This window comes from Lampris incognitus, chromosome 11 (genome assembly GCF_029633865.1).
Source record: "Lampris incognitus isolate fLamInc1 chromosome 11, fLamInc1.hap2, whole genome shotgun sequence".
NCBI lineage: Eukaryota > Metazoa > Chordata > Actinopteri > Lampriformes > Lampridae > Lampris > Lampris incognitus.
Window position 1 is genome coordinate 37,423,927 of NC_079221.1, and position 18,078 is coordinate 37,442,004.

General features: G+C 43.0%; 1 protein-coding gene across 7 annotated transcripts in view; it reads right to left on the minus strand.

Annotated features, from left to right (window-relative positions):
• Window positions 1-1,228: 1,228 nt before the first annotated feature.
• The window catches only part of LOC130120586 (double-stranded RNA-specific editase 1-like), a 221,361-nt gene continuing 204,511 nt past the window's right edge, over window positions 1,229-18,078 (minus strand). For all 7 annotated transcript variants that reach the window (XM_056289211.1, XM_056289205.1, XM_056289206.1 and 4 more), the window contains 4 exons: window positions 17,345-17,513; window positions 12,076-12,257; window positions 8,507-8,685; window positions 1,229-2,315 (listed from right to left, as the gene is read on the minus strand). In XM_056289211.1, coding sequence (XP_056145186.1) covers window positions 2,139-2,315; window positions 8,507-8,685; window positions 12,076-12,257; window positions 17,345-17,513 — 707 coding nt within the window. In that variant the 3' untranslated portion in view covers window positions 1,229-2,138. The remainder of the gene's footprint in view (window positions 2,316-8,506; window positions 8,686-12,075; window positions 12,258-17,344; window positions 17,514-18,078) is intronic.

Consider the following 18,078-nt stretch of genomic DNA (forward strand, 5'->3'; position numbering starts at 1 on the left):
ACGCACATCCAGGTGCCTGTGCGTACACACACACACACACACACACACACACACACATACGTGCACACACATGCACACCCACACACACACAAACACCCCGTACAGCTGGTAACAGGAACTCTTTGCAGTTGATTGGCAATCTGTCACGGGCCTTTTAGTGGAATAGGTCAAAGTCCTGAAAACACACAGAAAGTGTTAGCTGAGCCAACATCAGGGTGTGATGAGAAGAGTGACGTTGCCACACAACGGTCCTCAGTTTGACTGGTTGTAGAGAAATAAGAACTGTGGAGGTCAAGTAGACCCCCCAGCAAATACACCGAAGCACACTGGAACACTTTGGATTGAGTCTGTAGTTGGTGTTGGACAAGAAATGGTACCAAACTTGAAATTTTGCTTGTACATTTAGCCGCTGCCTTTCAGTTATACCTTTTTCTAGGGAGGAAGACAGCGGCCTCCAGGAGGGATGCAAACATTAACCAGGAGTAGATAACATTTCAATCCACCGACATAGACTGGCATGATGGTATCTATCTAATGTAACACGTGGCACTATGTAGACTGTTTCATCCATAGTTTTATAGTCAGGTATCAAGGAATCCTATAGAGAAGTGGCACATTAATCAAGCTGTGAATAAATTCTTTTATAGTCACTATTTCAACTGCTCTGTTCACCTGCCCTGAATTGCCCAATTGTAACAAGAAAAAAAACAACTCTCCCTGACACCTTTCCCTAAACAAACAAACAACCAAACAAACAACTGGAGGGAATCTAGAAAATCTAGACAAAGATTCAAAGCTGCCTGTGGAGGAAGATGCTGGCATTCATTCAGAACTCTTCACTCACGGACGCGCCGGGCTCGCCACCACATACTCTGCTCTGCAGGCCTCCTAGTTCAGTTCCCATGCAAAGCCATGGCTTTTATCAAGGGAAACAAATAAACAAACAAAAAGAAAACAGCAACAACAACGTGCAGCACCTCCCAAGACGTGTCCCGCGACCCAGGCGAATGACGGAAAAACTACATCCACCCCATGGCCCTCTGTTCAAGTATGGAACGAGAATGGTATAAAATAACCAACTAAAAAAAAATAATACACGTCCATGAATGAAAACAAACAAATGAAATGAATAAGAATGTCACAAACAGCTCTGATATATATCCTACATGGCCTATATGGTCTACTTTTATCTATTTTTTTGTTAAGAGTGGATAAAATAATTCCAGGGCCACAATATCTTGGAGCATGTTTATCTTTAATACAGCTGCTAGGGAACACGCAGGTTTCTATCGTAGGGAAACACCAAATGATACAAATTAACCATCATAGTGCAACTACATTACGTATACTCTTCAACACTAGATTTACATCCTAAAGACATATGCATCATTAAATTAAAAGTAATTAAATTTCAACCTTAACGATTACCTTGTTACATGAACGGTAAAATTTTCAGCTCCACAATTACTGGTTTTAGTTTGGAAAGGTAAGCTCTGCGAGTGTCAGTATCCGGACTTGATTTCACCTTAAACTAACTGGTTAGCCTGAATTTGAATTTTCAGTTCAAAAGCATTAATCCAAAGCAAAATGCATTTAATTTGCACAAGGGTATAAATTTCAGGATAAGTCAAGAAAATTCGGTTGGTATTATCCGAAACTTTTTTTCCTTCTACTATTTTTCTTAAATGAGTCTCGGGTCAATCATTTTATTTGGGTGCATCCCTTATTTCATTTCTTTGACTGTTGCAGAAACGCACAAACTGTTCAAAAATTAAAACAGCTGACGGGCATAAAATTCTTTACAGATTCCAGTTAAAAATAGAGAATAGAATCGGAGTATCGTCGAAACAGTAAAAACGCAAATTTAAATAAACATGGACAGCATGAGAAAAGAGGATGAGGTACTGTACGGAATGAAAATGAAGTGACAGGGATGGACGGGGGGAGGGGGGGTGTAAAACTTTCCCCACGAAGAACAAGCGCACAAGGTTTGTGCACAGCGTGGGATGGACGTGAAAGTCTGAGCGGCTGGTTCTTAAAGAAGGGGGCTCATTTTCTTTTTGGGCCTGGGTCAGGGGTGAGGATTTGGGGGGTGGTACGGGGGTCGGGTCGGGTGATCCCTCTGCCCCTACCCACCCTCAGGAGTTGAGGGTGAACTGGTCTTGCTCGATGGGCTTCTTGACCCAAGCGCCGAGGCCAGCCTTGTGGAAAGCCTTGATGAGCGTCTGCTTGGCAGAGTGGTACTCCAAGGCTGCCTGCTTGGCTTCATGGTAGGAGCTGGGTTTGGACATCTTGATCCGCAGGGTGGACGCCAGCTGAAGGGGAGAGGAGATAGAGACGGTTAATTTAAAAACACAGTCAAAGAGAGTGAGCCACTCAAAGATGAATTGTGGAGTTTTTGGTCACTAGTGGGGCTACTGAGCAAAGGAGGTCCCTGTGCCATAACAAAAAATATGAATTTCCTCTCCAAGCCGCTGCGCTCATATCCGGAAGTAAACACTGAAGCCTTGTAGTGTACACATTATAGCTGTCTAAACATTGAAAATTAAGATTTTTTGAAAATCTCTGAAGGTAATAGCTTTTGTAGACGTAGTCAGTGGGGTTTCATAACATACTCTACAAAATCCATCCATCCATTTTCCGAACCGCTTATCCTGCTCTCAGGCTTTGCGGGGATGCTAGAGCCTATCCCAGCAGTCATTGAGCGGCAGGCGGGGAGACACCCTGGACAGGCTGCCAGACTATCGCACAGGGCCCACACACACACACACACACACACACACACACACACACACACACACACACACACACATTCATACCTAGGGACAATTTAGTATTGCTGATTCACCTGACCTACATGTCTTTGGACTGTGGGAAGAAACCGGAGCCCTTGGAGGAAACCCACGCAGACACGGGGAGAACATGCAAACTCCACACAGGATGACCCGGGACAACCCCCAAGGTTGGACTACCCCGGGGCTTGAACCCAGGACCTTCTTGCTGTGAGGCGACCGCGCTAACCACTGCGCCAACGTGCCGCCCTACTCTACATAAGCATGAGTGAAATTATGAATGTTAACCTGTGTTTGTTTACGTTGAAAACTCTGCAGTTTAGCTTTAAGATAGCGTGTGTCCATCCAGCTGACCTATGCAGAGGCCAGACAGACAAATAACACGTATACAGAAAAAAAACTGAGTGAGCGAACTGCATCTTATGCCTCCAATGTTATTGAAATCAATGAATAAGCATTAGATGTCTGAATGAGAGAGCCATCATTCAAAGACAAGAGTTAGGATATGTGTTTGCCCCCTCTCCTCCACCAAAATGATGGAGGAGCTCTTAACTTTGACTGTTTTCTTCGTCTCTCTCTTCTTTCCTTATGAATATTTCATGACACGTCTCTCTTGCTTTATGCTGTTACGACCAAACTTTCTGCTAGGCAAAGCTTTATATGCAGAGGCTCAGCATTTGAAGATCGTATTCTATCTTTTTTTTTGTTGAATTCATATAAGATTTGGTGTTGTAGTTTTTCCTGTTTTTTCTTAAAAATTTTTGTTAAGTGCAATTCAGCTGTATGCAGACGATGTTATTATCTATACGACAGTGCCCTCTGTTGCCTGTTCACAACTTGAATTTGATTTCTTTGCTGTACAGCAAAATCCAATTGAAGTTAAAATACCGTTAAACTCGGATAAAACAAAACCTATGCTGTCCTCTAGAAAACCGACTAACCGTTTCACTGAAGTGAATATTACTACTCTTAATGGGACACCAATTGAAAGAGTATCCACTTATAAATACCTTGGTTTCTGGCTTGATGACAAGCTGTGCTTCAAAAAACATATTAATGAACTGACTAAGTCCTTAAAAGAAAAACTGGCATTCTTTTATAGAAATAAGGTATGTATTACCCAGAATTGCTGAAAGCAAATTATTCAGTCAACCTTTTTATCTGTTATGGATTATGGCGATGTAATTTCTATGTACTCTCCTGCCTCCACTCTTAAACCTCTCAATGCAGTGTATCATTTCGCCCTTAGGTGAAATGATATCCGGGACCAGATAGTTTCTGGAGTGGAGGATAAAAAGGTCAGAGGAAGGCTACCGAGGGAAACGGCGCTAATGCTAGAAGGAGCTATTAAGATCTGCCAGGCGAGCGAGCTGTCCCAAATGCATGTGAGGAAGTTCAGCGGGATGGTGGCGGGCACAGTGACTGTGAGGGACTGCGTGGCTGTTGGTGCGGTCTCAAGCCAAGGAAGAAGATGCACACAGACCCGACCTGCATAGCGGGCAGACGACAGGATGTTCAGCTGTAAATGCTGCGGTTCACAGCACAAGCCAAGACAGTGTCCAGCCTCTGGTAAGCAATGCTCTAATTGCCAGGGAAAGAAGTATTTTGATAAACAGTGCTTCTCAAAAAGAAAAGAGGGGAATAAAGGACAATCTGTAAACATTGTGGATGACACTGATCTAAGTGAGACATTTTTTGTTGGCATAAGTGAACTGTGAAAATCAGCCAGAGAAAGAAATTAATGCTGTGAGAGAAGATAAACGGATAGTACATCTGCAAATAAACGGGACTTTAGTCACAATGAAACTGGACACTGGTGCAAAAGCAAACCTGATCAGCATGTCTGACATAAAAGAAATGAAAGATAGGCCCAAAATACAGAGAAAAACACCTAAACTGAAAGACTACAATGGACAGAGAATGGAGCGTTTAGGCACATGCAAGCTGGTAGTAATGGTGAAAAATAAAACACACCACCTACTCTTCTCTGTTGTTGCTAAGGACTTCAGTCACTACTGGGTGATAAAGCCTGTGAAGATTTGGGGCTGGTGAAAAGAGTGTACTGCATCAACACAGCCATGAGCACACCAACTAACTGCTGACGCCATTATACAGAACTTTGCAGATGTTTTCAAGGGTTTTGCCGTATTGCCATTCACATACAAAATCCAGCTGAAAGAAAATGCACAGCCAGTCGTACATGCTGCTTGAAGAGTTCCAACACCACTAAGAGACTGCCTAAAAAAAGAGCTGGACAGGATGACAATGCTTGGTGTGATAAAGAAGTTTGAGGAACCGACAGACTGGGCCAACTCCATGGTGTGCGCAAAGAATGGTGACCTCAGAATATGTATGGACCCAAAAGATCTAAATGAAAACATCCATCGTGAACACTACCAGATACCCAAGCGTGAAATCATCAGTGAGATGGCAGGTGCCAGATTCTTCATAAAGCTCGGCGCGTCACAAGGCTTCTGGCAGTTGAAATTGGATGAAAACAGCACCAAATACTGTACTTTTAATACACCTTTTGGCAGATATTGTTTCCTCAGGCTGCCTTTTGGAATAATTTCAGCATCAGAAATATTTCACAGAGCAATGGAGCACATCATTGAGGGGCTGGAAGGTGTCAGAGTCTATGTGGACGATATCATCGTCTGGGGCTCCACACTTCATGAACACAATGAAAGACTGAAAAAAGTGCTGGAGTGGGTACTAAAATATGGATTGAAACTCGACAAGAGCAAATGCCAGTTTGGAGCACAAGAAATTGTTTTCCTCAGAGACAAGCTCTCTGCACAAGGTGTCCAACCTGATCAAGAAAAAAATCAATACCATACAAGACATGCCAAGGCCAACAGGCAAGACAGGTGTGCTACGCATCATAGGGATAGTTAACTTCATAGATAAATTCATTCCTGACCTCTCTGCAAAAACTTCCTGCATTCGTGAGCTCCTGCACAAAGGCACTGAGTTCAAATGGACAGCCAGACATGAGCATGAGTGGCAGAAGCTCAGAGACACTCACAACTGCACCTGTGCTGACATTCTTTGACCTGACGAAGAGGGTGAAAGTATCGACTGATGCCTCTAAGGACAGAATTGGTGCAGTACTCTTACAGGCTGAAGGTGAGCATTGGAAACCAGTGGCCTATGCATCCAGCACCATGACAGAGACTGAGTGTCAATATGCTCAGATAGAAAAAGAATGCATGGGGTTAGTGTCTGGCCTAGAGAGGTTCCACGGCTACATATATGGCCCGCCCACCTTCACTGTAGAGACAGACCACCGTCCAACTAGTTGCTGTCATCAAAAAGAACCTGAATGAGATGTCACCAAGAATTCAACGGCTCATGATGAAAATGCAGAGATATGACTTTGAGCTGATCTACACACCAGGAAAGCACCTGATACTTGGCGACGTACTCTCACGAGCACCCACAGGGAAAAGTGTGAGTACAACCGAAGAGGATGTTCAAGGTCACGTGAACATGTTGGTGTCTGCTGTGCTTCCTGTATCAGACACAAAGTCCATACAAATAGCTGAGGAAACAGCAAAAGACACAGAGCTGCAGCGTGTCATTGAGAACATAAAAAATGGATGGCCTGCAGCTTCCTGTCCACTGTTCTACAACATCAGAGGTGAATTGAATGTTGTTGATGGACTGTTGCTGAAGCAAAACAGAATCATCATCCCACAAGAATTGAGACAGGACATACTACAAAGACTACATGAAGGTCATCTCGGTGTCGAGAAGTGCGAAAGCAGGGCGAGAGAGACAGTCTTCTGGCCTGGAATTAATAAAGACATTGAGAGACTGATAAGCAGGTGTGAGACATGTCAGAAACACAGAAACAAGCAAACCAAAGGGCCTATGATAGTAGCAGATGTGCCAACAGCACCATGGCACAAAGTAGGAATGGACTTGTTTAATCTCAAAAGGAAATACTTTCTAGGGGTCACTGACTATTATTCAAACTTTCCTGAAATGACATTGCTGTCAAACACATCGTCAACCTGTCATAACACACAGAAAATAAATTTTTGCCAGTCACGGCATACCAAACACAATGGCGAGTGACAACGGACCATGTTTCAGCAGCACAAGAGTGGCAGAAATTTGCAGAATAGTACGACTTCAAGCATGTGACATCTAGTCCTCTATATGCACAGTCAAATGGAAAAGCTGAGAAAGGCATCCACATTCTCAAACCGCTCCTGAAGAAAGCTGCTGACAGTGAGTCAGATCCCTATCTCACTCTACTCAGCTACAGAGCATCACTACTTGAGTGTGGACTGTCACCTGCTGAGTTGCTGATAAATCGAAAGCTGCGCACCACACTGCCGAGCTACTCAAAGCAGAAGAAACATCCAAAACTGGAACAAAAGCTACAGCAACAAAAGATGAAGCAGAAGTCATGTTATGACAAGACAGCCAAGCAGCTTCCACCACTGTCTAGTAATGATACAGTCAGGATTGAGGATCCTGATGGACGGAGTACGAAAGCCACTGTTCTCCAAGAAGTAGCTCCACAGTCACTCACTGTGAGGATGGAGGAAGGACAGATCTTCAGATGCAATCGTCGAAGTCTGCTCAAAACACAAGAGCCAAATCAAAACAATGACACCTCTGAAAACACCTCTAAAGACACAGTGGGACATGCCAGCAATGAACAGGTTTGTTCTGGTTCCCCGAAGCAAACAGATGCTGAAGGTCCTGAGGTCAAAACATCTGCTGAAACACGCAGCAGACTGAGAAGGCCATATCGGGACATTCCCATCTAATGTGTGTTAGGCATCAGTGTCTGAATGCACTTATCTGGATTTGTTAGGCTCTGATTAACGTAATATCACATGTATATTGGCGTTACTAATGCATAAACCATATCTATAGAATACGTGCATCGGCATAATGTTCATTAAATTATATGGGCAGATCAGAATAGGCATCAGTTTTATATCCGTTTTTGCGTAGTAAAGCTCTTATTTGAGCTTGCTTATTTTAATGCCACAATACAAATTTAGCGTCGTCATAAACCTGACTTAAGATTCAGTTCTCAGACTATAATTGTGCACTGAATTTGTCAAAGGACCCTTAACTCTTTACATTTTTTTTGTAAAAAAAAAAAAAACCAAAACAAAACAATATCTCACCATTTTGGTGGATCTCGTTACTAATGGGGAAAAAATGGGACACATTATTACCATACGCCACAATTTTTTTCCAATTACTGTTAGGTTTTTGTTTAGAGCATCATTTGTGTAAAAAAAAATATTAATCTTATTTCTAAGCCATGAAAACTCATGAGCTCCAGGGAATAAATTCTAGCCACTACAAACCATTTTTAGATTCTACTCTGCTGTCATAAACAAAGTCATTTAGACATTACAGCATAGCGAATTTGACTGGCAGTCAATAACAGTGCCTTTTTTGGACCATCATTTTTCATTTCGGTACTTCACCCCTCAGAGAATAGTTGATCTGATGGTTGGGAGGCAGGAAGAATCAGTAATAGCTCATCTGGCAATGAAGAACCCTTATGGCTAAACAACCTCCTCCTATATGTGCTGTTTTTTTTTCTAAAGGAGAGAAGCCTTTGGACTGTGCTACAAAAAGAAGTGTGTTTGTAATAATGCATGATTACTGAAGGAGGAAAACAGTTTGTGGACTTATGTGTATTATCAGTCTGTGTGTAATTCATTTCCCTGTACCTTGGAATGCAGGCGTATCCAGCGGCTGTAGAGGGTGTGCTTGCAGAGGCGTGAGGCGCGGCCCATGTCATCCTTCCCCGTGGTGGCGTTGATCACCTCCAGGGCTTGGTCACCCACTGTCCAGTTCACGCTGAAGTTGGGTGCCTTGCCGGGCTGTCTGGCCTCTGCGTTACTGATACCTGGACATGGAGAGACCATAGTCAGGATTAAAATTAAACACTGATCCCAGGGTGGTGTTTTTCTTTTTTTTTTCTTCATTCTTTTTTTTTTTTTAAATCACCAGTAAGGGTTTAGCACTGTAGCGATGGTCACAAACAAATTACATGACTGTTGGGTGTTTTTAATTCCTAAATATCTGTTTATACACCCAAAACACATACACTATATATATCCTGTGAGTCAAGTAAATTCTTTATGAGACAGTGTATATATATATATATATATATATATATGTGTGTGTGTGTGTGTGTGTGTGTGTGTGTGTGTGTATATATATATGTAGCCTATCAAATATATAGCCTACTGAGGCAGAAACTACTAAGGACACGTCCTCAATATCCTAAGTGGTAGCTACAGCCATGAATATTTCATATATATATATATACACACACACACACACACACACACACACACACACACACACACACACACACACACACACACACACACACACACACACACTTAGCACAAAAAGTAAGGAAATTTGTGTTTGGTAGATTATTTCTTTGTTGTAACAATGCTTCTTGGCAATAAATCTTATACCATTGGAAAGCCTGTTTATTTCCCTTTTAAATGGGGCCACATTTGTAAGGAACATGCATTTGTGGGATGAGCAGCAGAGCTGAGTATGTGGGTTGCGCCCATGAAAAATTTGCCAAATCTTCTCTGCCAATACCAAACAGCTTATTGTGCTGTTGACTCTTGTTTTGAGCTTCTGGTACCCCAGGTGCTGACAATCAGGTGCCTGATATAAGATTTATTGCCAAGAAGCGTTGTTACAACAAAGAAATAATCTACCAAACACAAATTTCCTTACTTTTTGTGCTAAATTTATAAATATATATATAATCCAGTGAATATTTGGCATATTAATCTTAGTTAATTTTCCCCATAAATATACCACAGTAGTAGGCCTATCATTTAACTCCATATAATCCCCTAAATCCTGTGAAATCTGCTAGACCTTCAGGTGGAAGTCTGCTATGGACTTGTGAGTTGTGAATATTTCCAGCTAGCAGTCTCACAGATTAACTCTTAACAAGCGAGGATGATGACAGTAAAGGTAAGGAGGATTCAGAAGTTCACCCCGAAAAAAACCCAAAAACTATCACGTACATAGATTGTGCAATTCAAAATGACCTTAATGGGATTGTCATGTTTTAATATTTGTAATTGACCCTGTAGCACTCTGCTGGAAAAAAAGAAGAAGCTTGATAGCGTGTTTAGCATTTTGAACTGGCACCGAGGGGGTGTTGCTATCTCGGAGCTAAGGAGCTACTGTATAGTTAGCAACAGATATTTGTTTGAAGGAGAACCAATTTCATGTCTTTTTTTTAAAGGTCCCATTTCTTTCCAGTGTTAAGCAATTTTATGCAACTCCAGGAGTATATATCACGTTACTTAAGCTTCCTTATAAAGGAAAATAAATATCTGAATTCGCAGGTAGTAGCCAGACAGGTTTCTAAATTGATCTAAGCCAGAATGGGGGGGGGGGGGTAAAGAAATAGCTGTCCTGCTGAGTGTGAATGTCTGTGTACTGGCATGCATTTCTAACTTTGTGTGTCTTTATGGGGGAGTGTATGTGTGTCTACAGATGTGTGCAGGAGGCAAAACATGCATCTTTGTGTATAAAGAGGTGTAAACGTGTGTGTGTGTGTATAAGTGGGTTGACACATGCATACGTATTTGTGTGTGTGCGTGTGCGTGTCTGTCTCTTAAACTTGGTTTCATCTGGCAGCACGGGTGGCAGATGATGATTTACAGGGATAAAATGGTGGTCGGCTCAACGCCAGAGTCCTTCACCATTATAAACTCTCTAAAGCGGAAAAGGTTAATAACCCCCTACTATTATTTCCTTTACCTGCAGTTTGGGGAGTGACTAGAGAGGAGGAGCAGAGGGTGCCATAATGTCTCCTCTCTCTTCTTCATTGTGAGTGGGGGGTGGGGGGGCAAATAGTTCTGGGTTTAATCCCAGCTCTTCTTTTTGCAGTTTGCATGTTCTTCTTGTCTGTGTGGGTTTTCTCCAGATATAAAAAAGGGACAGTGTGGCTAACGTGTGAATGATGGGTAGGACTGCCCTGCAGGCTGACGCTGTGCTGCGCCCAATCTGGGCAAAGATGGAAAGCAGGAAAATGACATATACCTGCTTTATCAAATGGCCCGATGAACTATAACTGGACACGGCAATTTTATTGTCTTTCTTTTTTTGATTCCTTCATCTATTTGTCTTTTCAACTCGCTCTTCATCCCCTCACCAACTCTACGTGTGACACTTAGCATGGATTCTTCGTCTATGCTAAGTGTCACACACAACTGCCGGGTAAAATTCAGTTGCTGATTTGATGAAGACGAGGATAAATGAGAGGAGCCAAAAGAGGAGGATTCTAACAATGAAGAGAGGAAATGGCTATAAAGAGAAAGGAGGCTATAGGAGGGAAAAGAAAAAGAGAGGATGGGGGAGAAAACACGGGGAAAAAGATGATGGCAAAAAGAGAGCCGCGTTTTTCACTCTGTTTAATAATTCAGAGAAATACACTTTGCCATGTGATACTCTACACAGGGAACCACATCACCCAAAGGGAGGAAAGGAAGGACGATGAGGACCTATGAGGTGACTGAAATGCCCAAATAAAAAAAAATGGTGAGCTCAAAGTGGGACCTAATGGGCTTTCAAAAACATGAATATTCTTGCAAATCAAACCGCAGGGAATTTTTTTCTGACATACTCCATTGTACTTCAGAGTTCTGATCACAGAAGTAGAATATAAACAGTGCTCATTTAATCCATATTGAGGAATAAACAAATGTCCCCATCCCAAATCCATATGACCTTCAACAAAAGGCCATGCAAATCCTGGAAATTTGCACAAAGCAATATGCAAGTTTTATCTACCCAAGCTCCCCAAATTCCACACGCGGTAGGTAAATGCCACCTCAAATCAAACAGAGGAGAGGTGAGATGACTGTGTTCCTGCTGTAGACTGACAAATGACATGATTACCCACGATCCTCTTGGATGTTTGCCTGAGACCTTGCTGCATATTTGCCAAAGGTACACACTGAGTCCACTTCAAAACGTGAAAACATGAAGAGGATAGCGCTGCTGTCATTTCAGGCCATCTATCCAATAGGTTTAACATATAGTATATACAAAACTCTCGTCCAAAATAACGAAGTCTGACAACAATGCTTTTAGTGCCGAGGGTCATATTGCAAGTTAATGTGTTAGTTTCCAGCTGCAGGAAGCAACAGATTGAGACAGCTTACCCAAACTTAGACATTCATGAATACATTTATGTGTCTTTCCACCTCATATCTTATCGGCTAACACCGTCGGCGTGGACACTGACCGCTGAGGAGAGGTCTGTTGAGGGTGAACTGTTGCGGCAGGTCCTCGATGTCTGCGATGCGCTGGTACATGGCCCGGGACAGGTGGTCGGCATGGTACAGACTTCCCAGGATGATGCTGGAGAAGTAGATGGGCTCTGTGAAGTAGCTCATCAGGGAGCCCTGGATGCCCACCACGTTCCACCTGGAGAGGGAAAAGAGGGTAGCACTTTAGTATGGGGAACATAGTCACCATTAATTAGGTGCTTATTAGCATGCAAATTAGCAACATATTGGCTCTTAATTGGTCATTATTACATACTCATTAATGCCTTATTCTGCATGGCCTTATTATACAACCAGTAAGCCATTAACTATGAGTTTCCCCTCTATAACCTCAGAATTATTGCTTATTAGTAGTACCATCTCAATAAGCTTTGCTTAGTATGGACTTTATAAGGTGGTAGTACCACAAGAAGAGTTATTCTCCCTTACTAACACTTAATGAATATGGTCTGTTCTTACATAACAAAACACAAAACTACAAGTGTTAATAGTGTTAAATTACTCTAAATTAAGTTTTTGTTACTTAGAATATGTTCCCCATACTAAAGTGACATCTTGATCATTACTAATTCACTAGTAATTACATTTTTTTACTTAGAATATGTTCCCCATACTAAAGTGTTACCGAAAAGAGAAAACATTATTACATGTGAACAGCAGGGGCTGGGAGTCAGGCGACTCGTCTGATCCACCCCAGTGGAAGAACAAAGTTCCAGCGAAAAACAATTCCAATAAACACAATACGCTTATAGAAAATGTGCTGCGTGCAGCAGACATGCCAAGTTAAACTCAATTTCAAGTGCGGGAAAAGAAAGTATAAAATGCCACGTATGTAGTATATTGTAAGTCGGTTCTCCTCCCAGGTCTCCGTGGTGATGGTGGCCGCCATTTGGATGCTGCCTGCCCTTCCACTCCTCACCTAAGTTTTTCTTATTACATGATGATGCTGGTTGCGTGGCTTGGGTCCTGGACTGCTCCGTTGGCACGTGGACACTGCTTGGCATCCTGTGCATCATGTTCTTCATAAATTTTATGTCCATTATAATTCTGTTATCCTCTTTCAATGTTGTATTATGTAAATTGCGTGAACACAACATCCATTGCACGCTGTCCGTCTTGGGAGAGAGATCCCTCCTCTGTTGCTCTCCCTGAGGTTTCTTCCTATTTTTTCTCCCTGTTAAAGGGTTTTTTAGGGAGTTTTTCCTTATCCGATGAGAGGGTCTAAGGACAGGATGTTGTGTTGCTGTTAAGCCCACTGAGGCAAATTTGTAATTTGTGATATTGGGCTATACAAATAAAATTGAAATTGAAATTAAAGGTCAAAGGTTGGTTAAAGGATGATAGCCCGTCTTTGAATAAAAAGATGCCCTTTGGTGTAAAATAGAGCCAAACCCTCTGGTAGGCAGACGGTGGCCCGGCATTAGCGCTGGGAGAGAACAGGGAATTCATTGAGCGCCAAAGGAGATTTAGGGCACACAGTCGGCATTTTACACATCGTCGAATCAGGAAATTCTTTATTCGCGTATTTCCACGTGAATCATTTTGGTGTGTGCTTTTCATCGGAGGGGATGGGGAGTATCAGTTAGTAGCACACCTAGAAAAAGGCTGGCGGTTCAGGGGCTTGCTAAACAGCACTCCCTGTCAGGGGACCTTCTCTAAAAACCTGGCACAGAAAAGTGACGCACATGAATTCACACACACACACACACACACACACACACACACACACACACACACACACAAGCAAATAATTCCACACAAGTGTGCGCACACATGCAATCATATACATTGCATACACTCTGAGGTATCCAATTTCATTTCCTCCAAACTTGTGTCTATTTCTATGCTGTGTCATTAGCCACCTCTTCTAAGCCATTTTCCCATTGACATGCTCTGTGAAGCATCACCTGCTTGGGGGGTGGGGGTTAGAAAGTCAGCGAGGAGGGGGAGAGGAATGGAGAAAGATGTTAATGAGAGAGAGAGAGAGAGCGAGCATGGGAGAGGGAAAGTTAATCAGAGAGGGATAGTGATGGAGGGAGAGGGAGAAGAGAGAAGGAGCGAGGGAGTGAGTGAGAGAAGGAGGTAAGGTATGAGATGAAGGAAGAGAAACAAGAGAGAAGGAGCGAGGGGGCAAGTGAGAGAGAAGGAGGGAAGGTATGAGATGAAGGGAGAGAAACAGAGGTTTTAGGGACCATTATCAAGTGACAGAAACGAGATACTGACAAAAAGCGCCGGTGAGGGGCTGGCGGGGCACTTCTCGTCTCTGACCTCGGGCGGAGGGAACGTGTGTGAATTTAACAACACCCACCCACCTCCATAGTAAATATGAAGCCCCACAACCTCAAGCTAGCCAGAAAGAAAAAAAAAAGGATCACATCTTGTGTGTGTTAGAAAGTAGTGAGATAAAGAGTGAGAGAGAGATGGTAATATGAATTTCTTGACACCGCAGCCTGGAGCAGCATAGGACACAGTCAGGGGACATAATCAAACAACAGCTTCATCATAATTTCGTGCCGCGCACATGCGACTGAGGCAACTCACACACACAAACACAAACACGCAAAAAACACATCCGTGCATACAAAGTTTTTGCATCTCTCTGTTGCAAACGAAGTAACATGCTCAAAAACCAGGCTCAGAACCAGCTTCTTTCCCCAAGCTGTTGCCCACCTGAACCAGGACCTGAACCCACTGGATGTCTGGATATTTCTAAATATTTTTGTACTCGTTCTCTTTTTTAACTTATTTTTAGCTTTTGGTCTTCATCTGTGTATATTTTATGCTGTGTTTGTACGTGTCTGTCTGGCACTGTTTGGTGAAGCCGCAGCCCTTATCTCATTTTTAACATGTGCCTGCACACTGTTTTTAATGACAATACACTGAATTGAATTGAATACATTAATGTTTGCATGATCTCAGCGTGACAAACAAAAAAAGACGGATTGACTGTAACCCTTAACACACACACACAAGCACACAGACAGCAATATACAATATTACAGTTGTGAACACTTCAGGGTATCTAATTTCCTTTTCACATAATCAACATATTTTTATAGTGTCTTCTCTACATGGCCATTTTCTTATTGACATGCTCTGGTGAACACACACACACACACACACACACACACACACACACACACACACACACACACACACACACACACACACACACATACACGGGTCCAATGCAGGTTGGCGAGGGTCTTTCTCATCAGCTGATTAACAACAACCAAATAAAAGCCATGCAGAGTCAGCTGTTAACAGGAGAGAAGGCGCCGCTCTCTCAGACAGGAAGACTGTGCTTTCAGCCACGGCGGGGCAGGGCGCCTCCTCATGGGAATACGAGGAGAGCGAGCGAGGGCGGTGAGAGAGCGTGGGGAGGTAACATCGAGGGCACGGTCAAACTGTGCCAGCCAGTCAGCAGCGGTACTAAATAACCCCCCCCCCCCATCCCCTTTCCAGGGTGAACAATCTGTCACACAAGGAGAGAGCCGGGGAGACAGCAGATTTCTCACCCGGCAAACAGGCACGTCGTCAGAGGACAAAGTTAAAACTGTGCGTGGCTTGGCTAGGCTGGCTCGGCCCGTGTAGTCTCTTCTCCAGATGAGTGACATCCTCACTCCTATTCATTTATCTGTTTCTTATACTAACGACTGAGCTGGACTGTGATTGGCTTTATAAGGTCATAGTGTTTCAGGAAGTCCCACTGTAAAGACAGAATCTGCCTAGTTTTGGCATGGACGCAGCAGCACTAAATATTATTTATGTTCTGCTAACACACATCTAACAGCATAAATAACCACGTTATTATAGTTCTTGCTATTTTGCCATGGGTTGTGACAAAAATAAAAAAAATATGAACAAGGCAGTCAGAACTGAACTGACCCCGGCGACGACGCATCACTTACGAGCTACAGTGAAACCAGCCAGTCATTTTTGACCTTTTCATTTGCACAAACCCCAACATAAATGACTGGAAATTCATTTTTGTTCAAAGCAAATTTCACCCAATGTGTTTTGCAGATGCCGGATAATGAAATAAAATGGCTGGAGAAAAGAAAAATACAGGACCCTTTAATATTAATGTCAACATAGATTCATCATAAATGTTATATCAAGCCTGAGAAGTTTTGCAGTGCGAGTACCCCACGCGGATAATAAAATATGCAGTGTGCTTCACAGGGAAGCAGGTACAGTCTTTGTCAGAAATGGGGACGCAATGATTCCTGAAGTCCTGGAAAATTTCGTGCCTTCGGCTGCCTCGGATCCTTCGACTAAAATCGACACTGTGGCAGGAGCAAGAACCGCAGCACAATATCCGCAAATACAAGCGTTATTGATAACTGCTGATAATTAACGTCCGGGAGTAAAATTGCAACACACTGCATATCGACGCTTGCAAGGACAACAGCACCTCTCATACAGTGTTAGATATACGGTAGACAGCAGACCATACGTATCACTTGTCAAATATGCTTTCCACATCCTTTCAGCATGTGTGTGGGGCGGCGCATTAGACGCCTGGCAGAGGAGTTGGGGGGGGGGGGGGTGTCACAGGACAAGAGTTATGGAGCGGTTTTATCGTCCATCAGGGTGGAACAGCCGGGTTGCCTTGAAAATGGACAGAGACTAAAGATGTTATGAGCGGCCCATAAAAATGCCTGAGGAACTAAGGACCCGTCAATTCAGCCGTCCCTGAAAACAGCTTGAATAAAATACTGGACTTAAGTTGACTCGTGGGTTTTATAAATCAGTGGTATAATGCAATATATCGGAGTATCGGTGTATAAACATATGCAAAACTATATAAAAAAATTTTTTTTGTCAAGATTGTAAAGAATTTTTTTTTACCTAAAAAAAGCATTTATGTCAAATAACATGAACTTCACAAGAGTGAGACATTACAGAGAAACAAATCAGGGTTCAACAGCCCCCCATAAATTTAGCTATTGAGTGCATCTGACCAAATCCAAAAAGTGGTAGCACGAGTAAACAGCTGCTGAAGAGGGAGGCATATTGGATATTCACACTGAATATAACGGAGCCATACGGCCTCAAGAGATTTTCTTGCTTTCATTGTTTTCTCATGTGTGTGTATGTGTACAGGTGGATGATGACAACAGGGATGGAAGTATGGATAAGAATCCCCTGTCGCTGTTCCAGCTACAGCTTCCAAGTTTTCAAGATGACACATGATTTGCCAACATGAGCATGATGATTTACCTGGCGATCTTGTCGCTACAGGACATGGTGAGTAGCCTCTCTCCCTGTAGCACCCCGTCCCAGGTCTGGATGGTGTTGCTGGACCTCACAGGGATGGTTCCCTCACCGGACTCGATTTTGGTCCGCAGCTGGCCCCGTGCTTTCCGGTTGGGGTGCCTGTCCCCTTGGTCTAAGGGAGCCGACAAGTGAAAATCAGCTGCAATGTAAGCCTTTGATTCAGTCGACATGTGGTTGTGTTTTTTAAGTCCCTACTTCAGGCCACTGACTGTGTGAACTGGCTGGCTTGAGTTGATCAATCCCTCCTACCTCTGGGAGGTCATTTCCCAACGTGATATCGCAACGAGCTAGGTTTTGAGATGGCTGGTACGGCTTGTTGACTGTGCACCTGGTGGCATAATATAAGGCCTTTAAAGCTACACTAAGCAAGTTTGCACAGATGCTTGTTTGCTGCAAGCAGCACTTCCTCTGTGCTTTCAATGTGTTGCAAGGCTGCAGTGGCATAAGGAAGACTCGACACTTAAATTTTTATTTTTTCGTCTACTGCCACAAATTAACCGATACAATACTACTCAAGATGCAATAGCACTTGTTCTTCCTTTGTGTGCAAAAGCCATCTTTGTTACCGACAATAGCACGAGACCAAACATATACGTGATGTACGAGATGACTGTGAGGACGCTGGTCACGCCACCACTCCACGCTCATAGCAGCAAAATTACTGTGTGACTGCATTT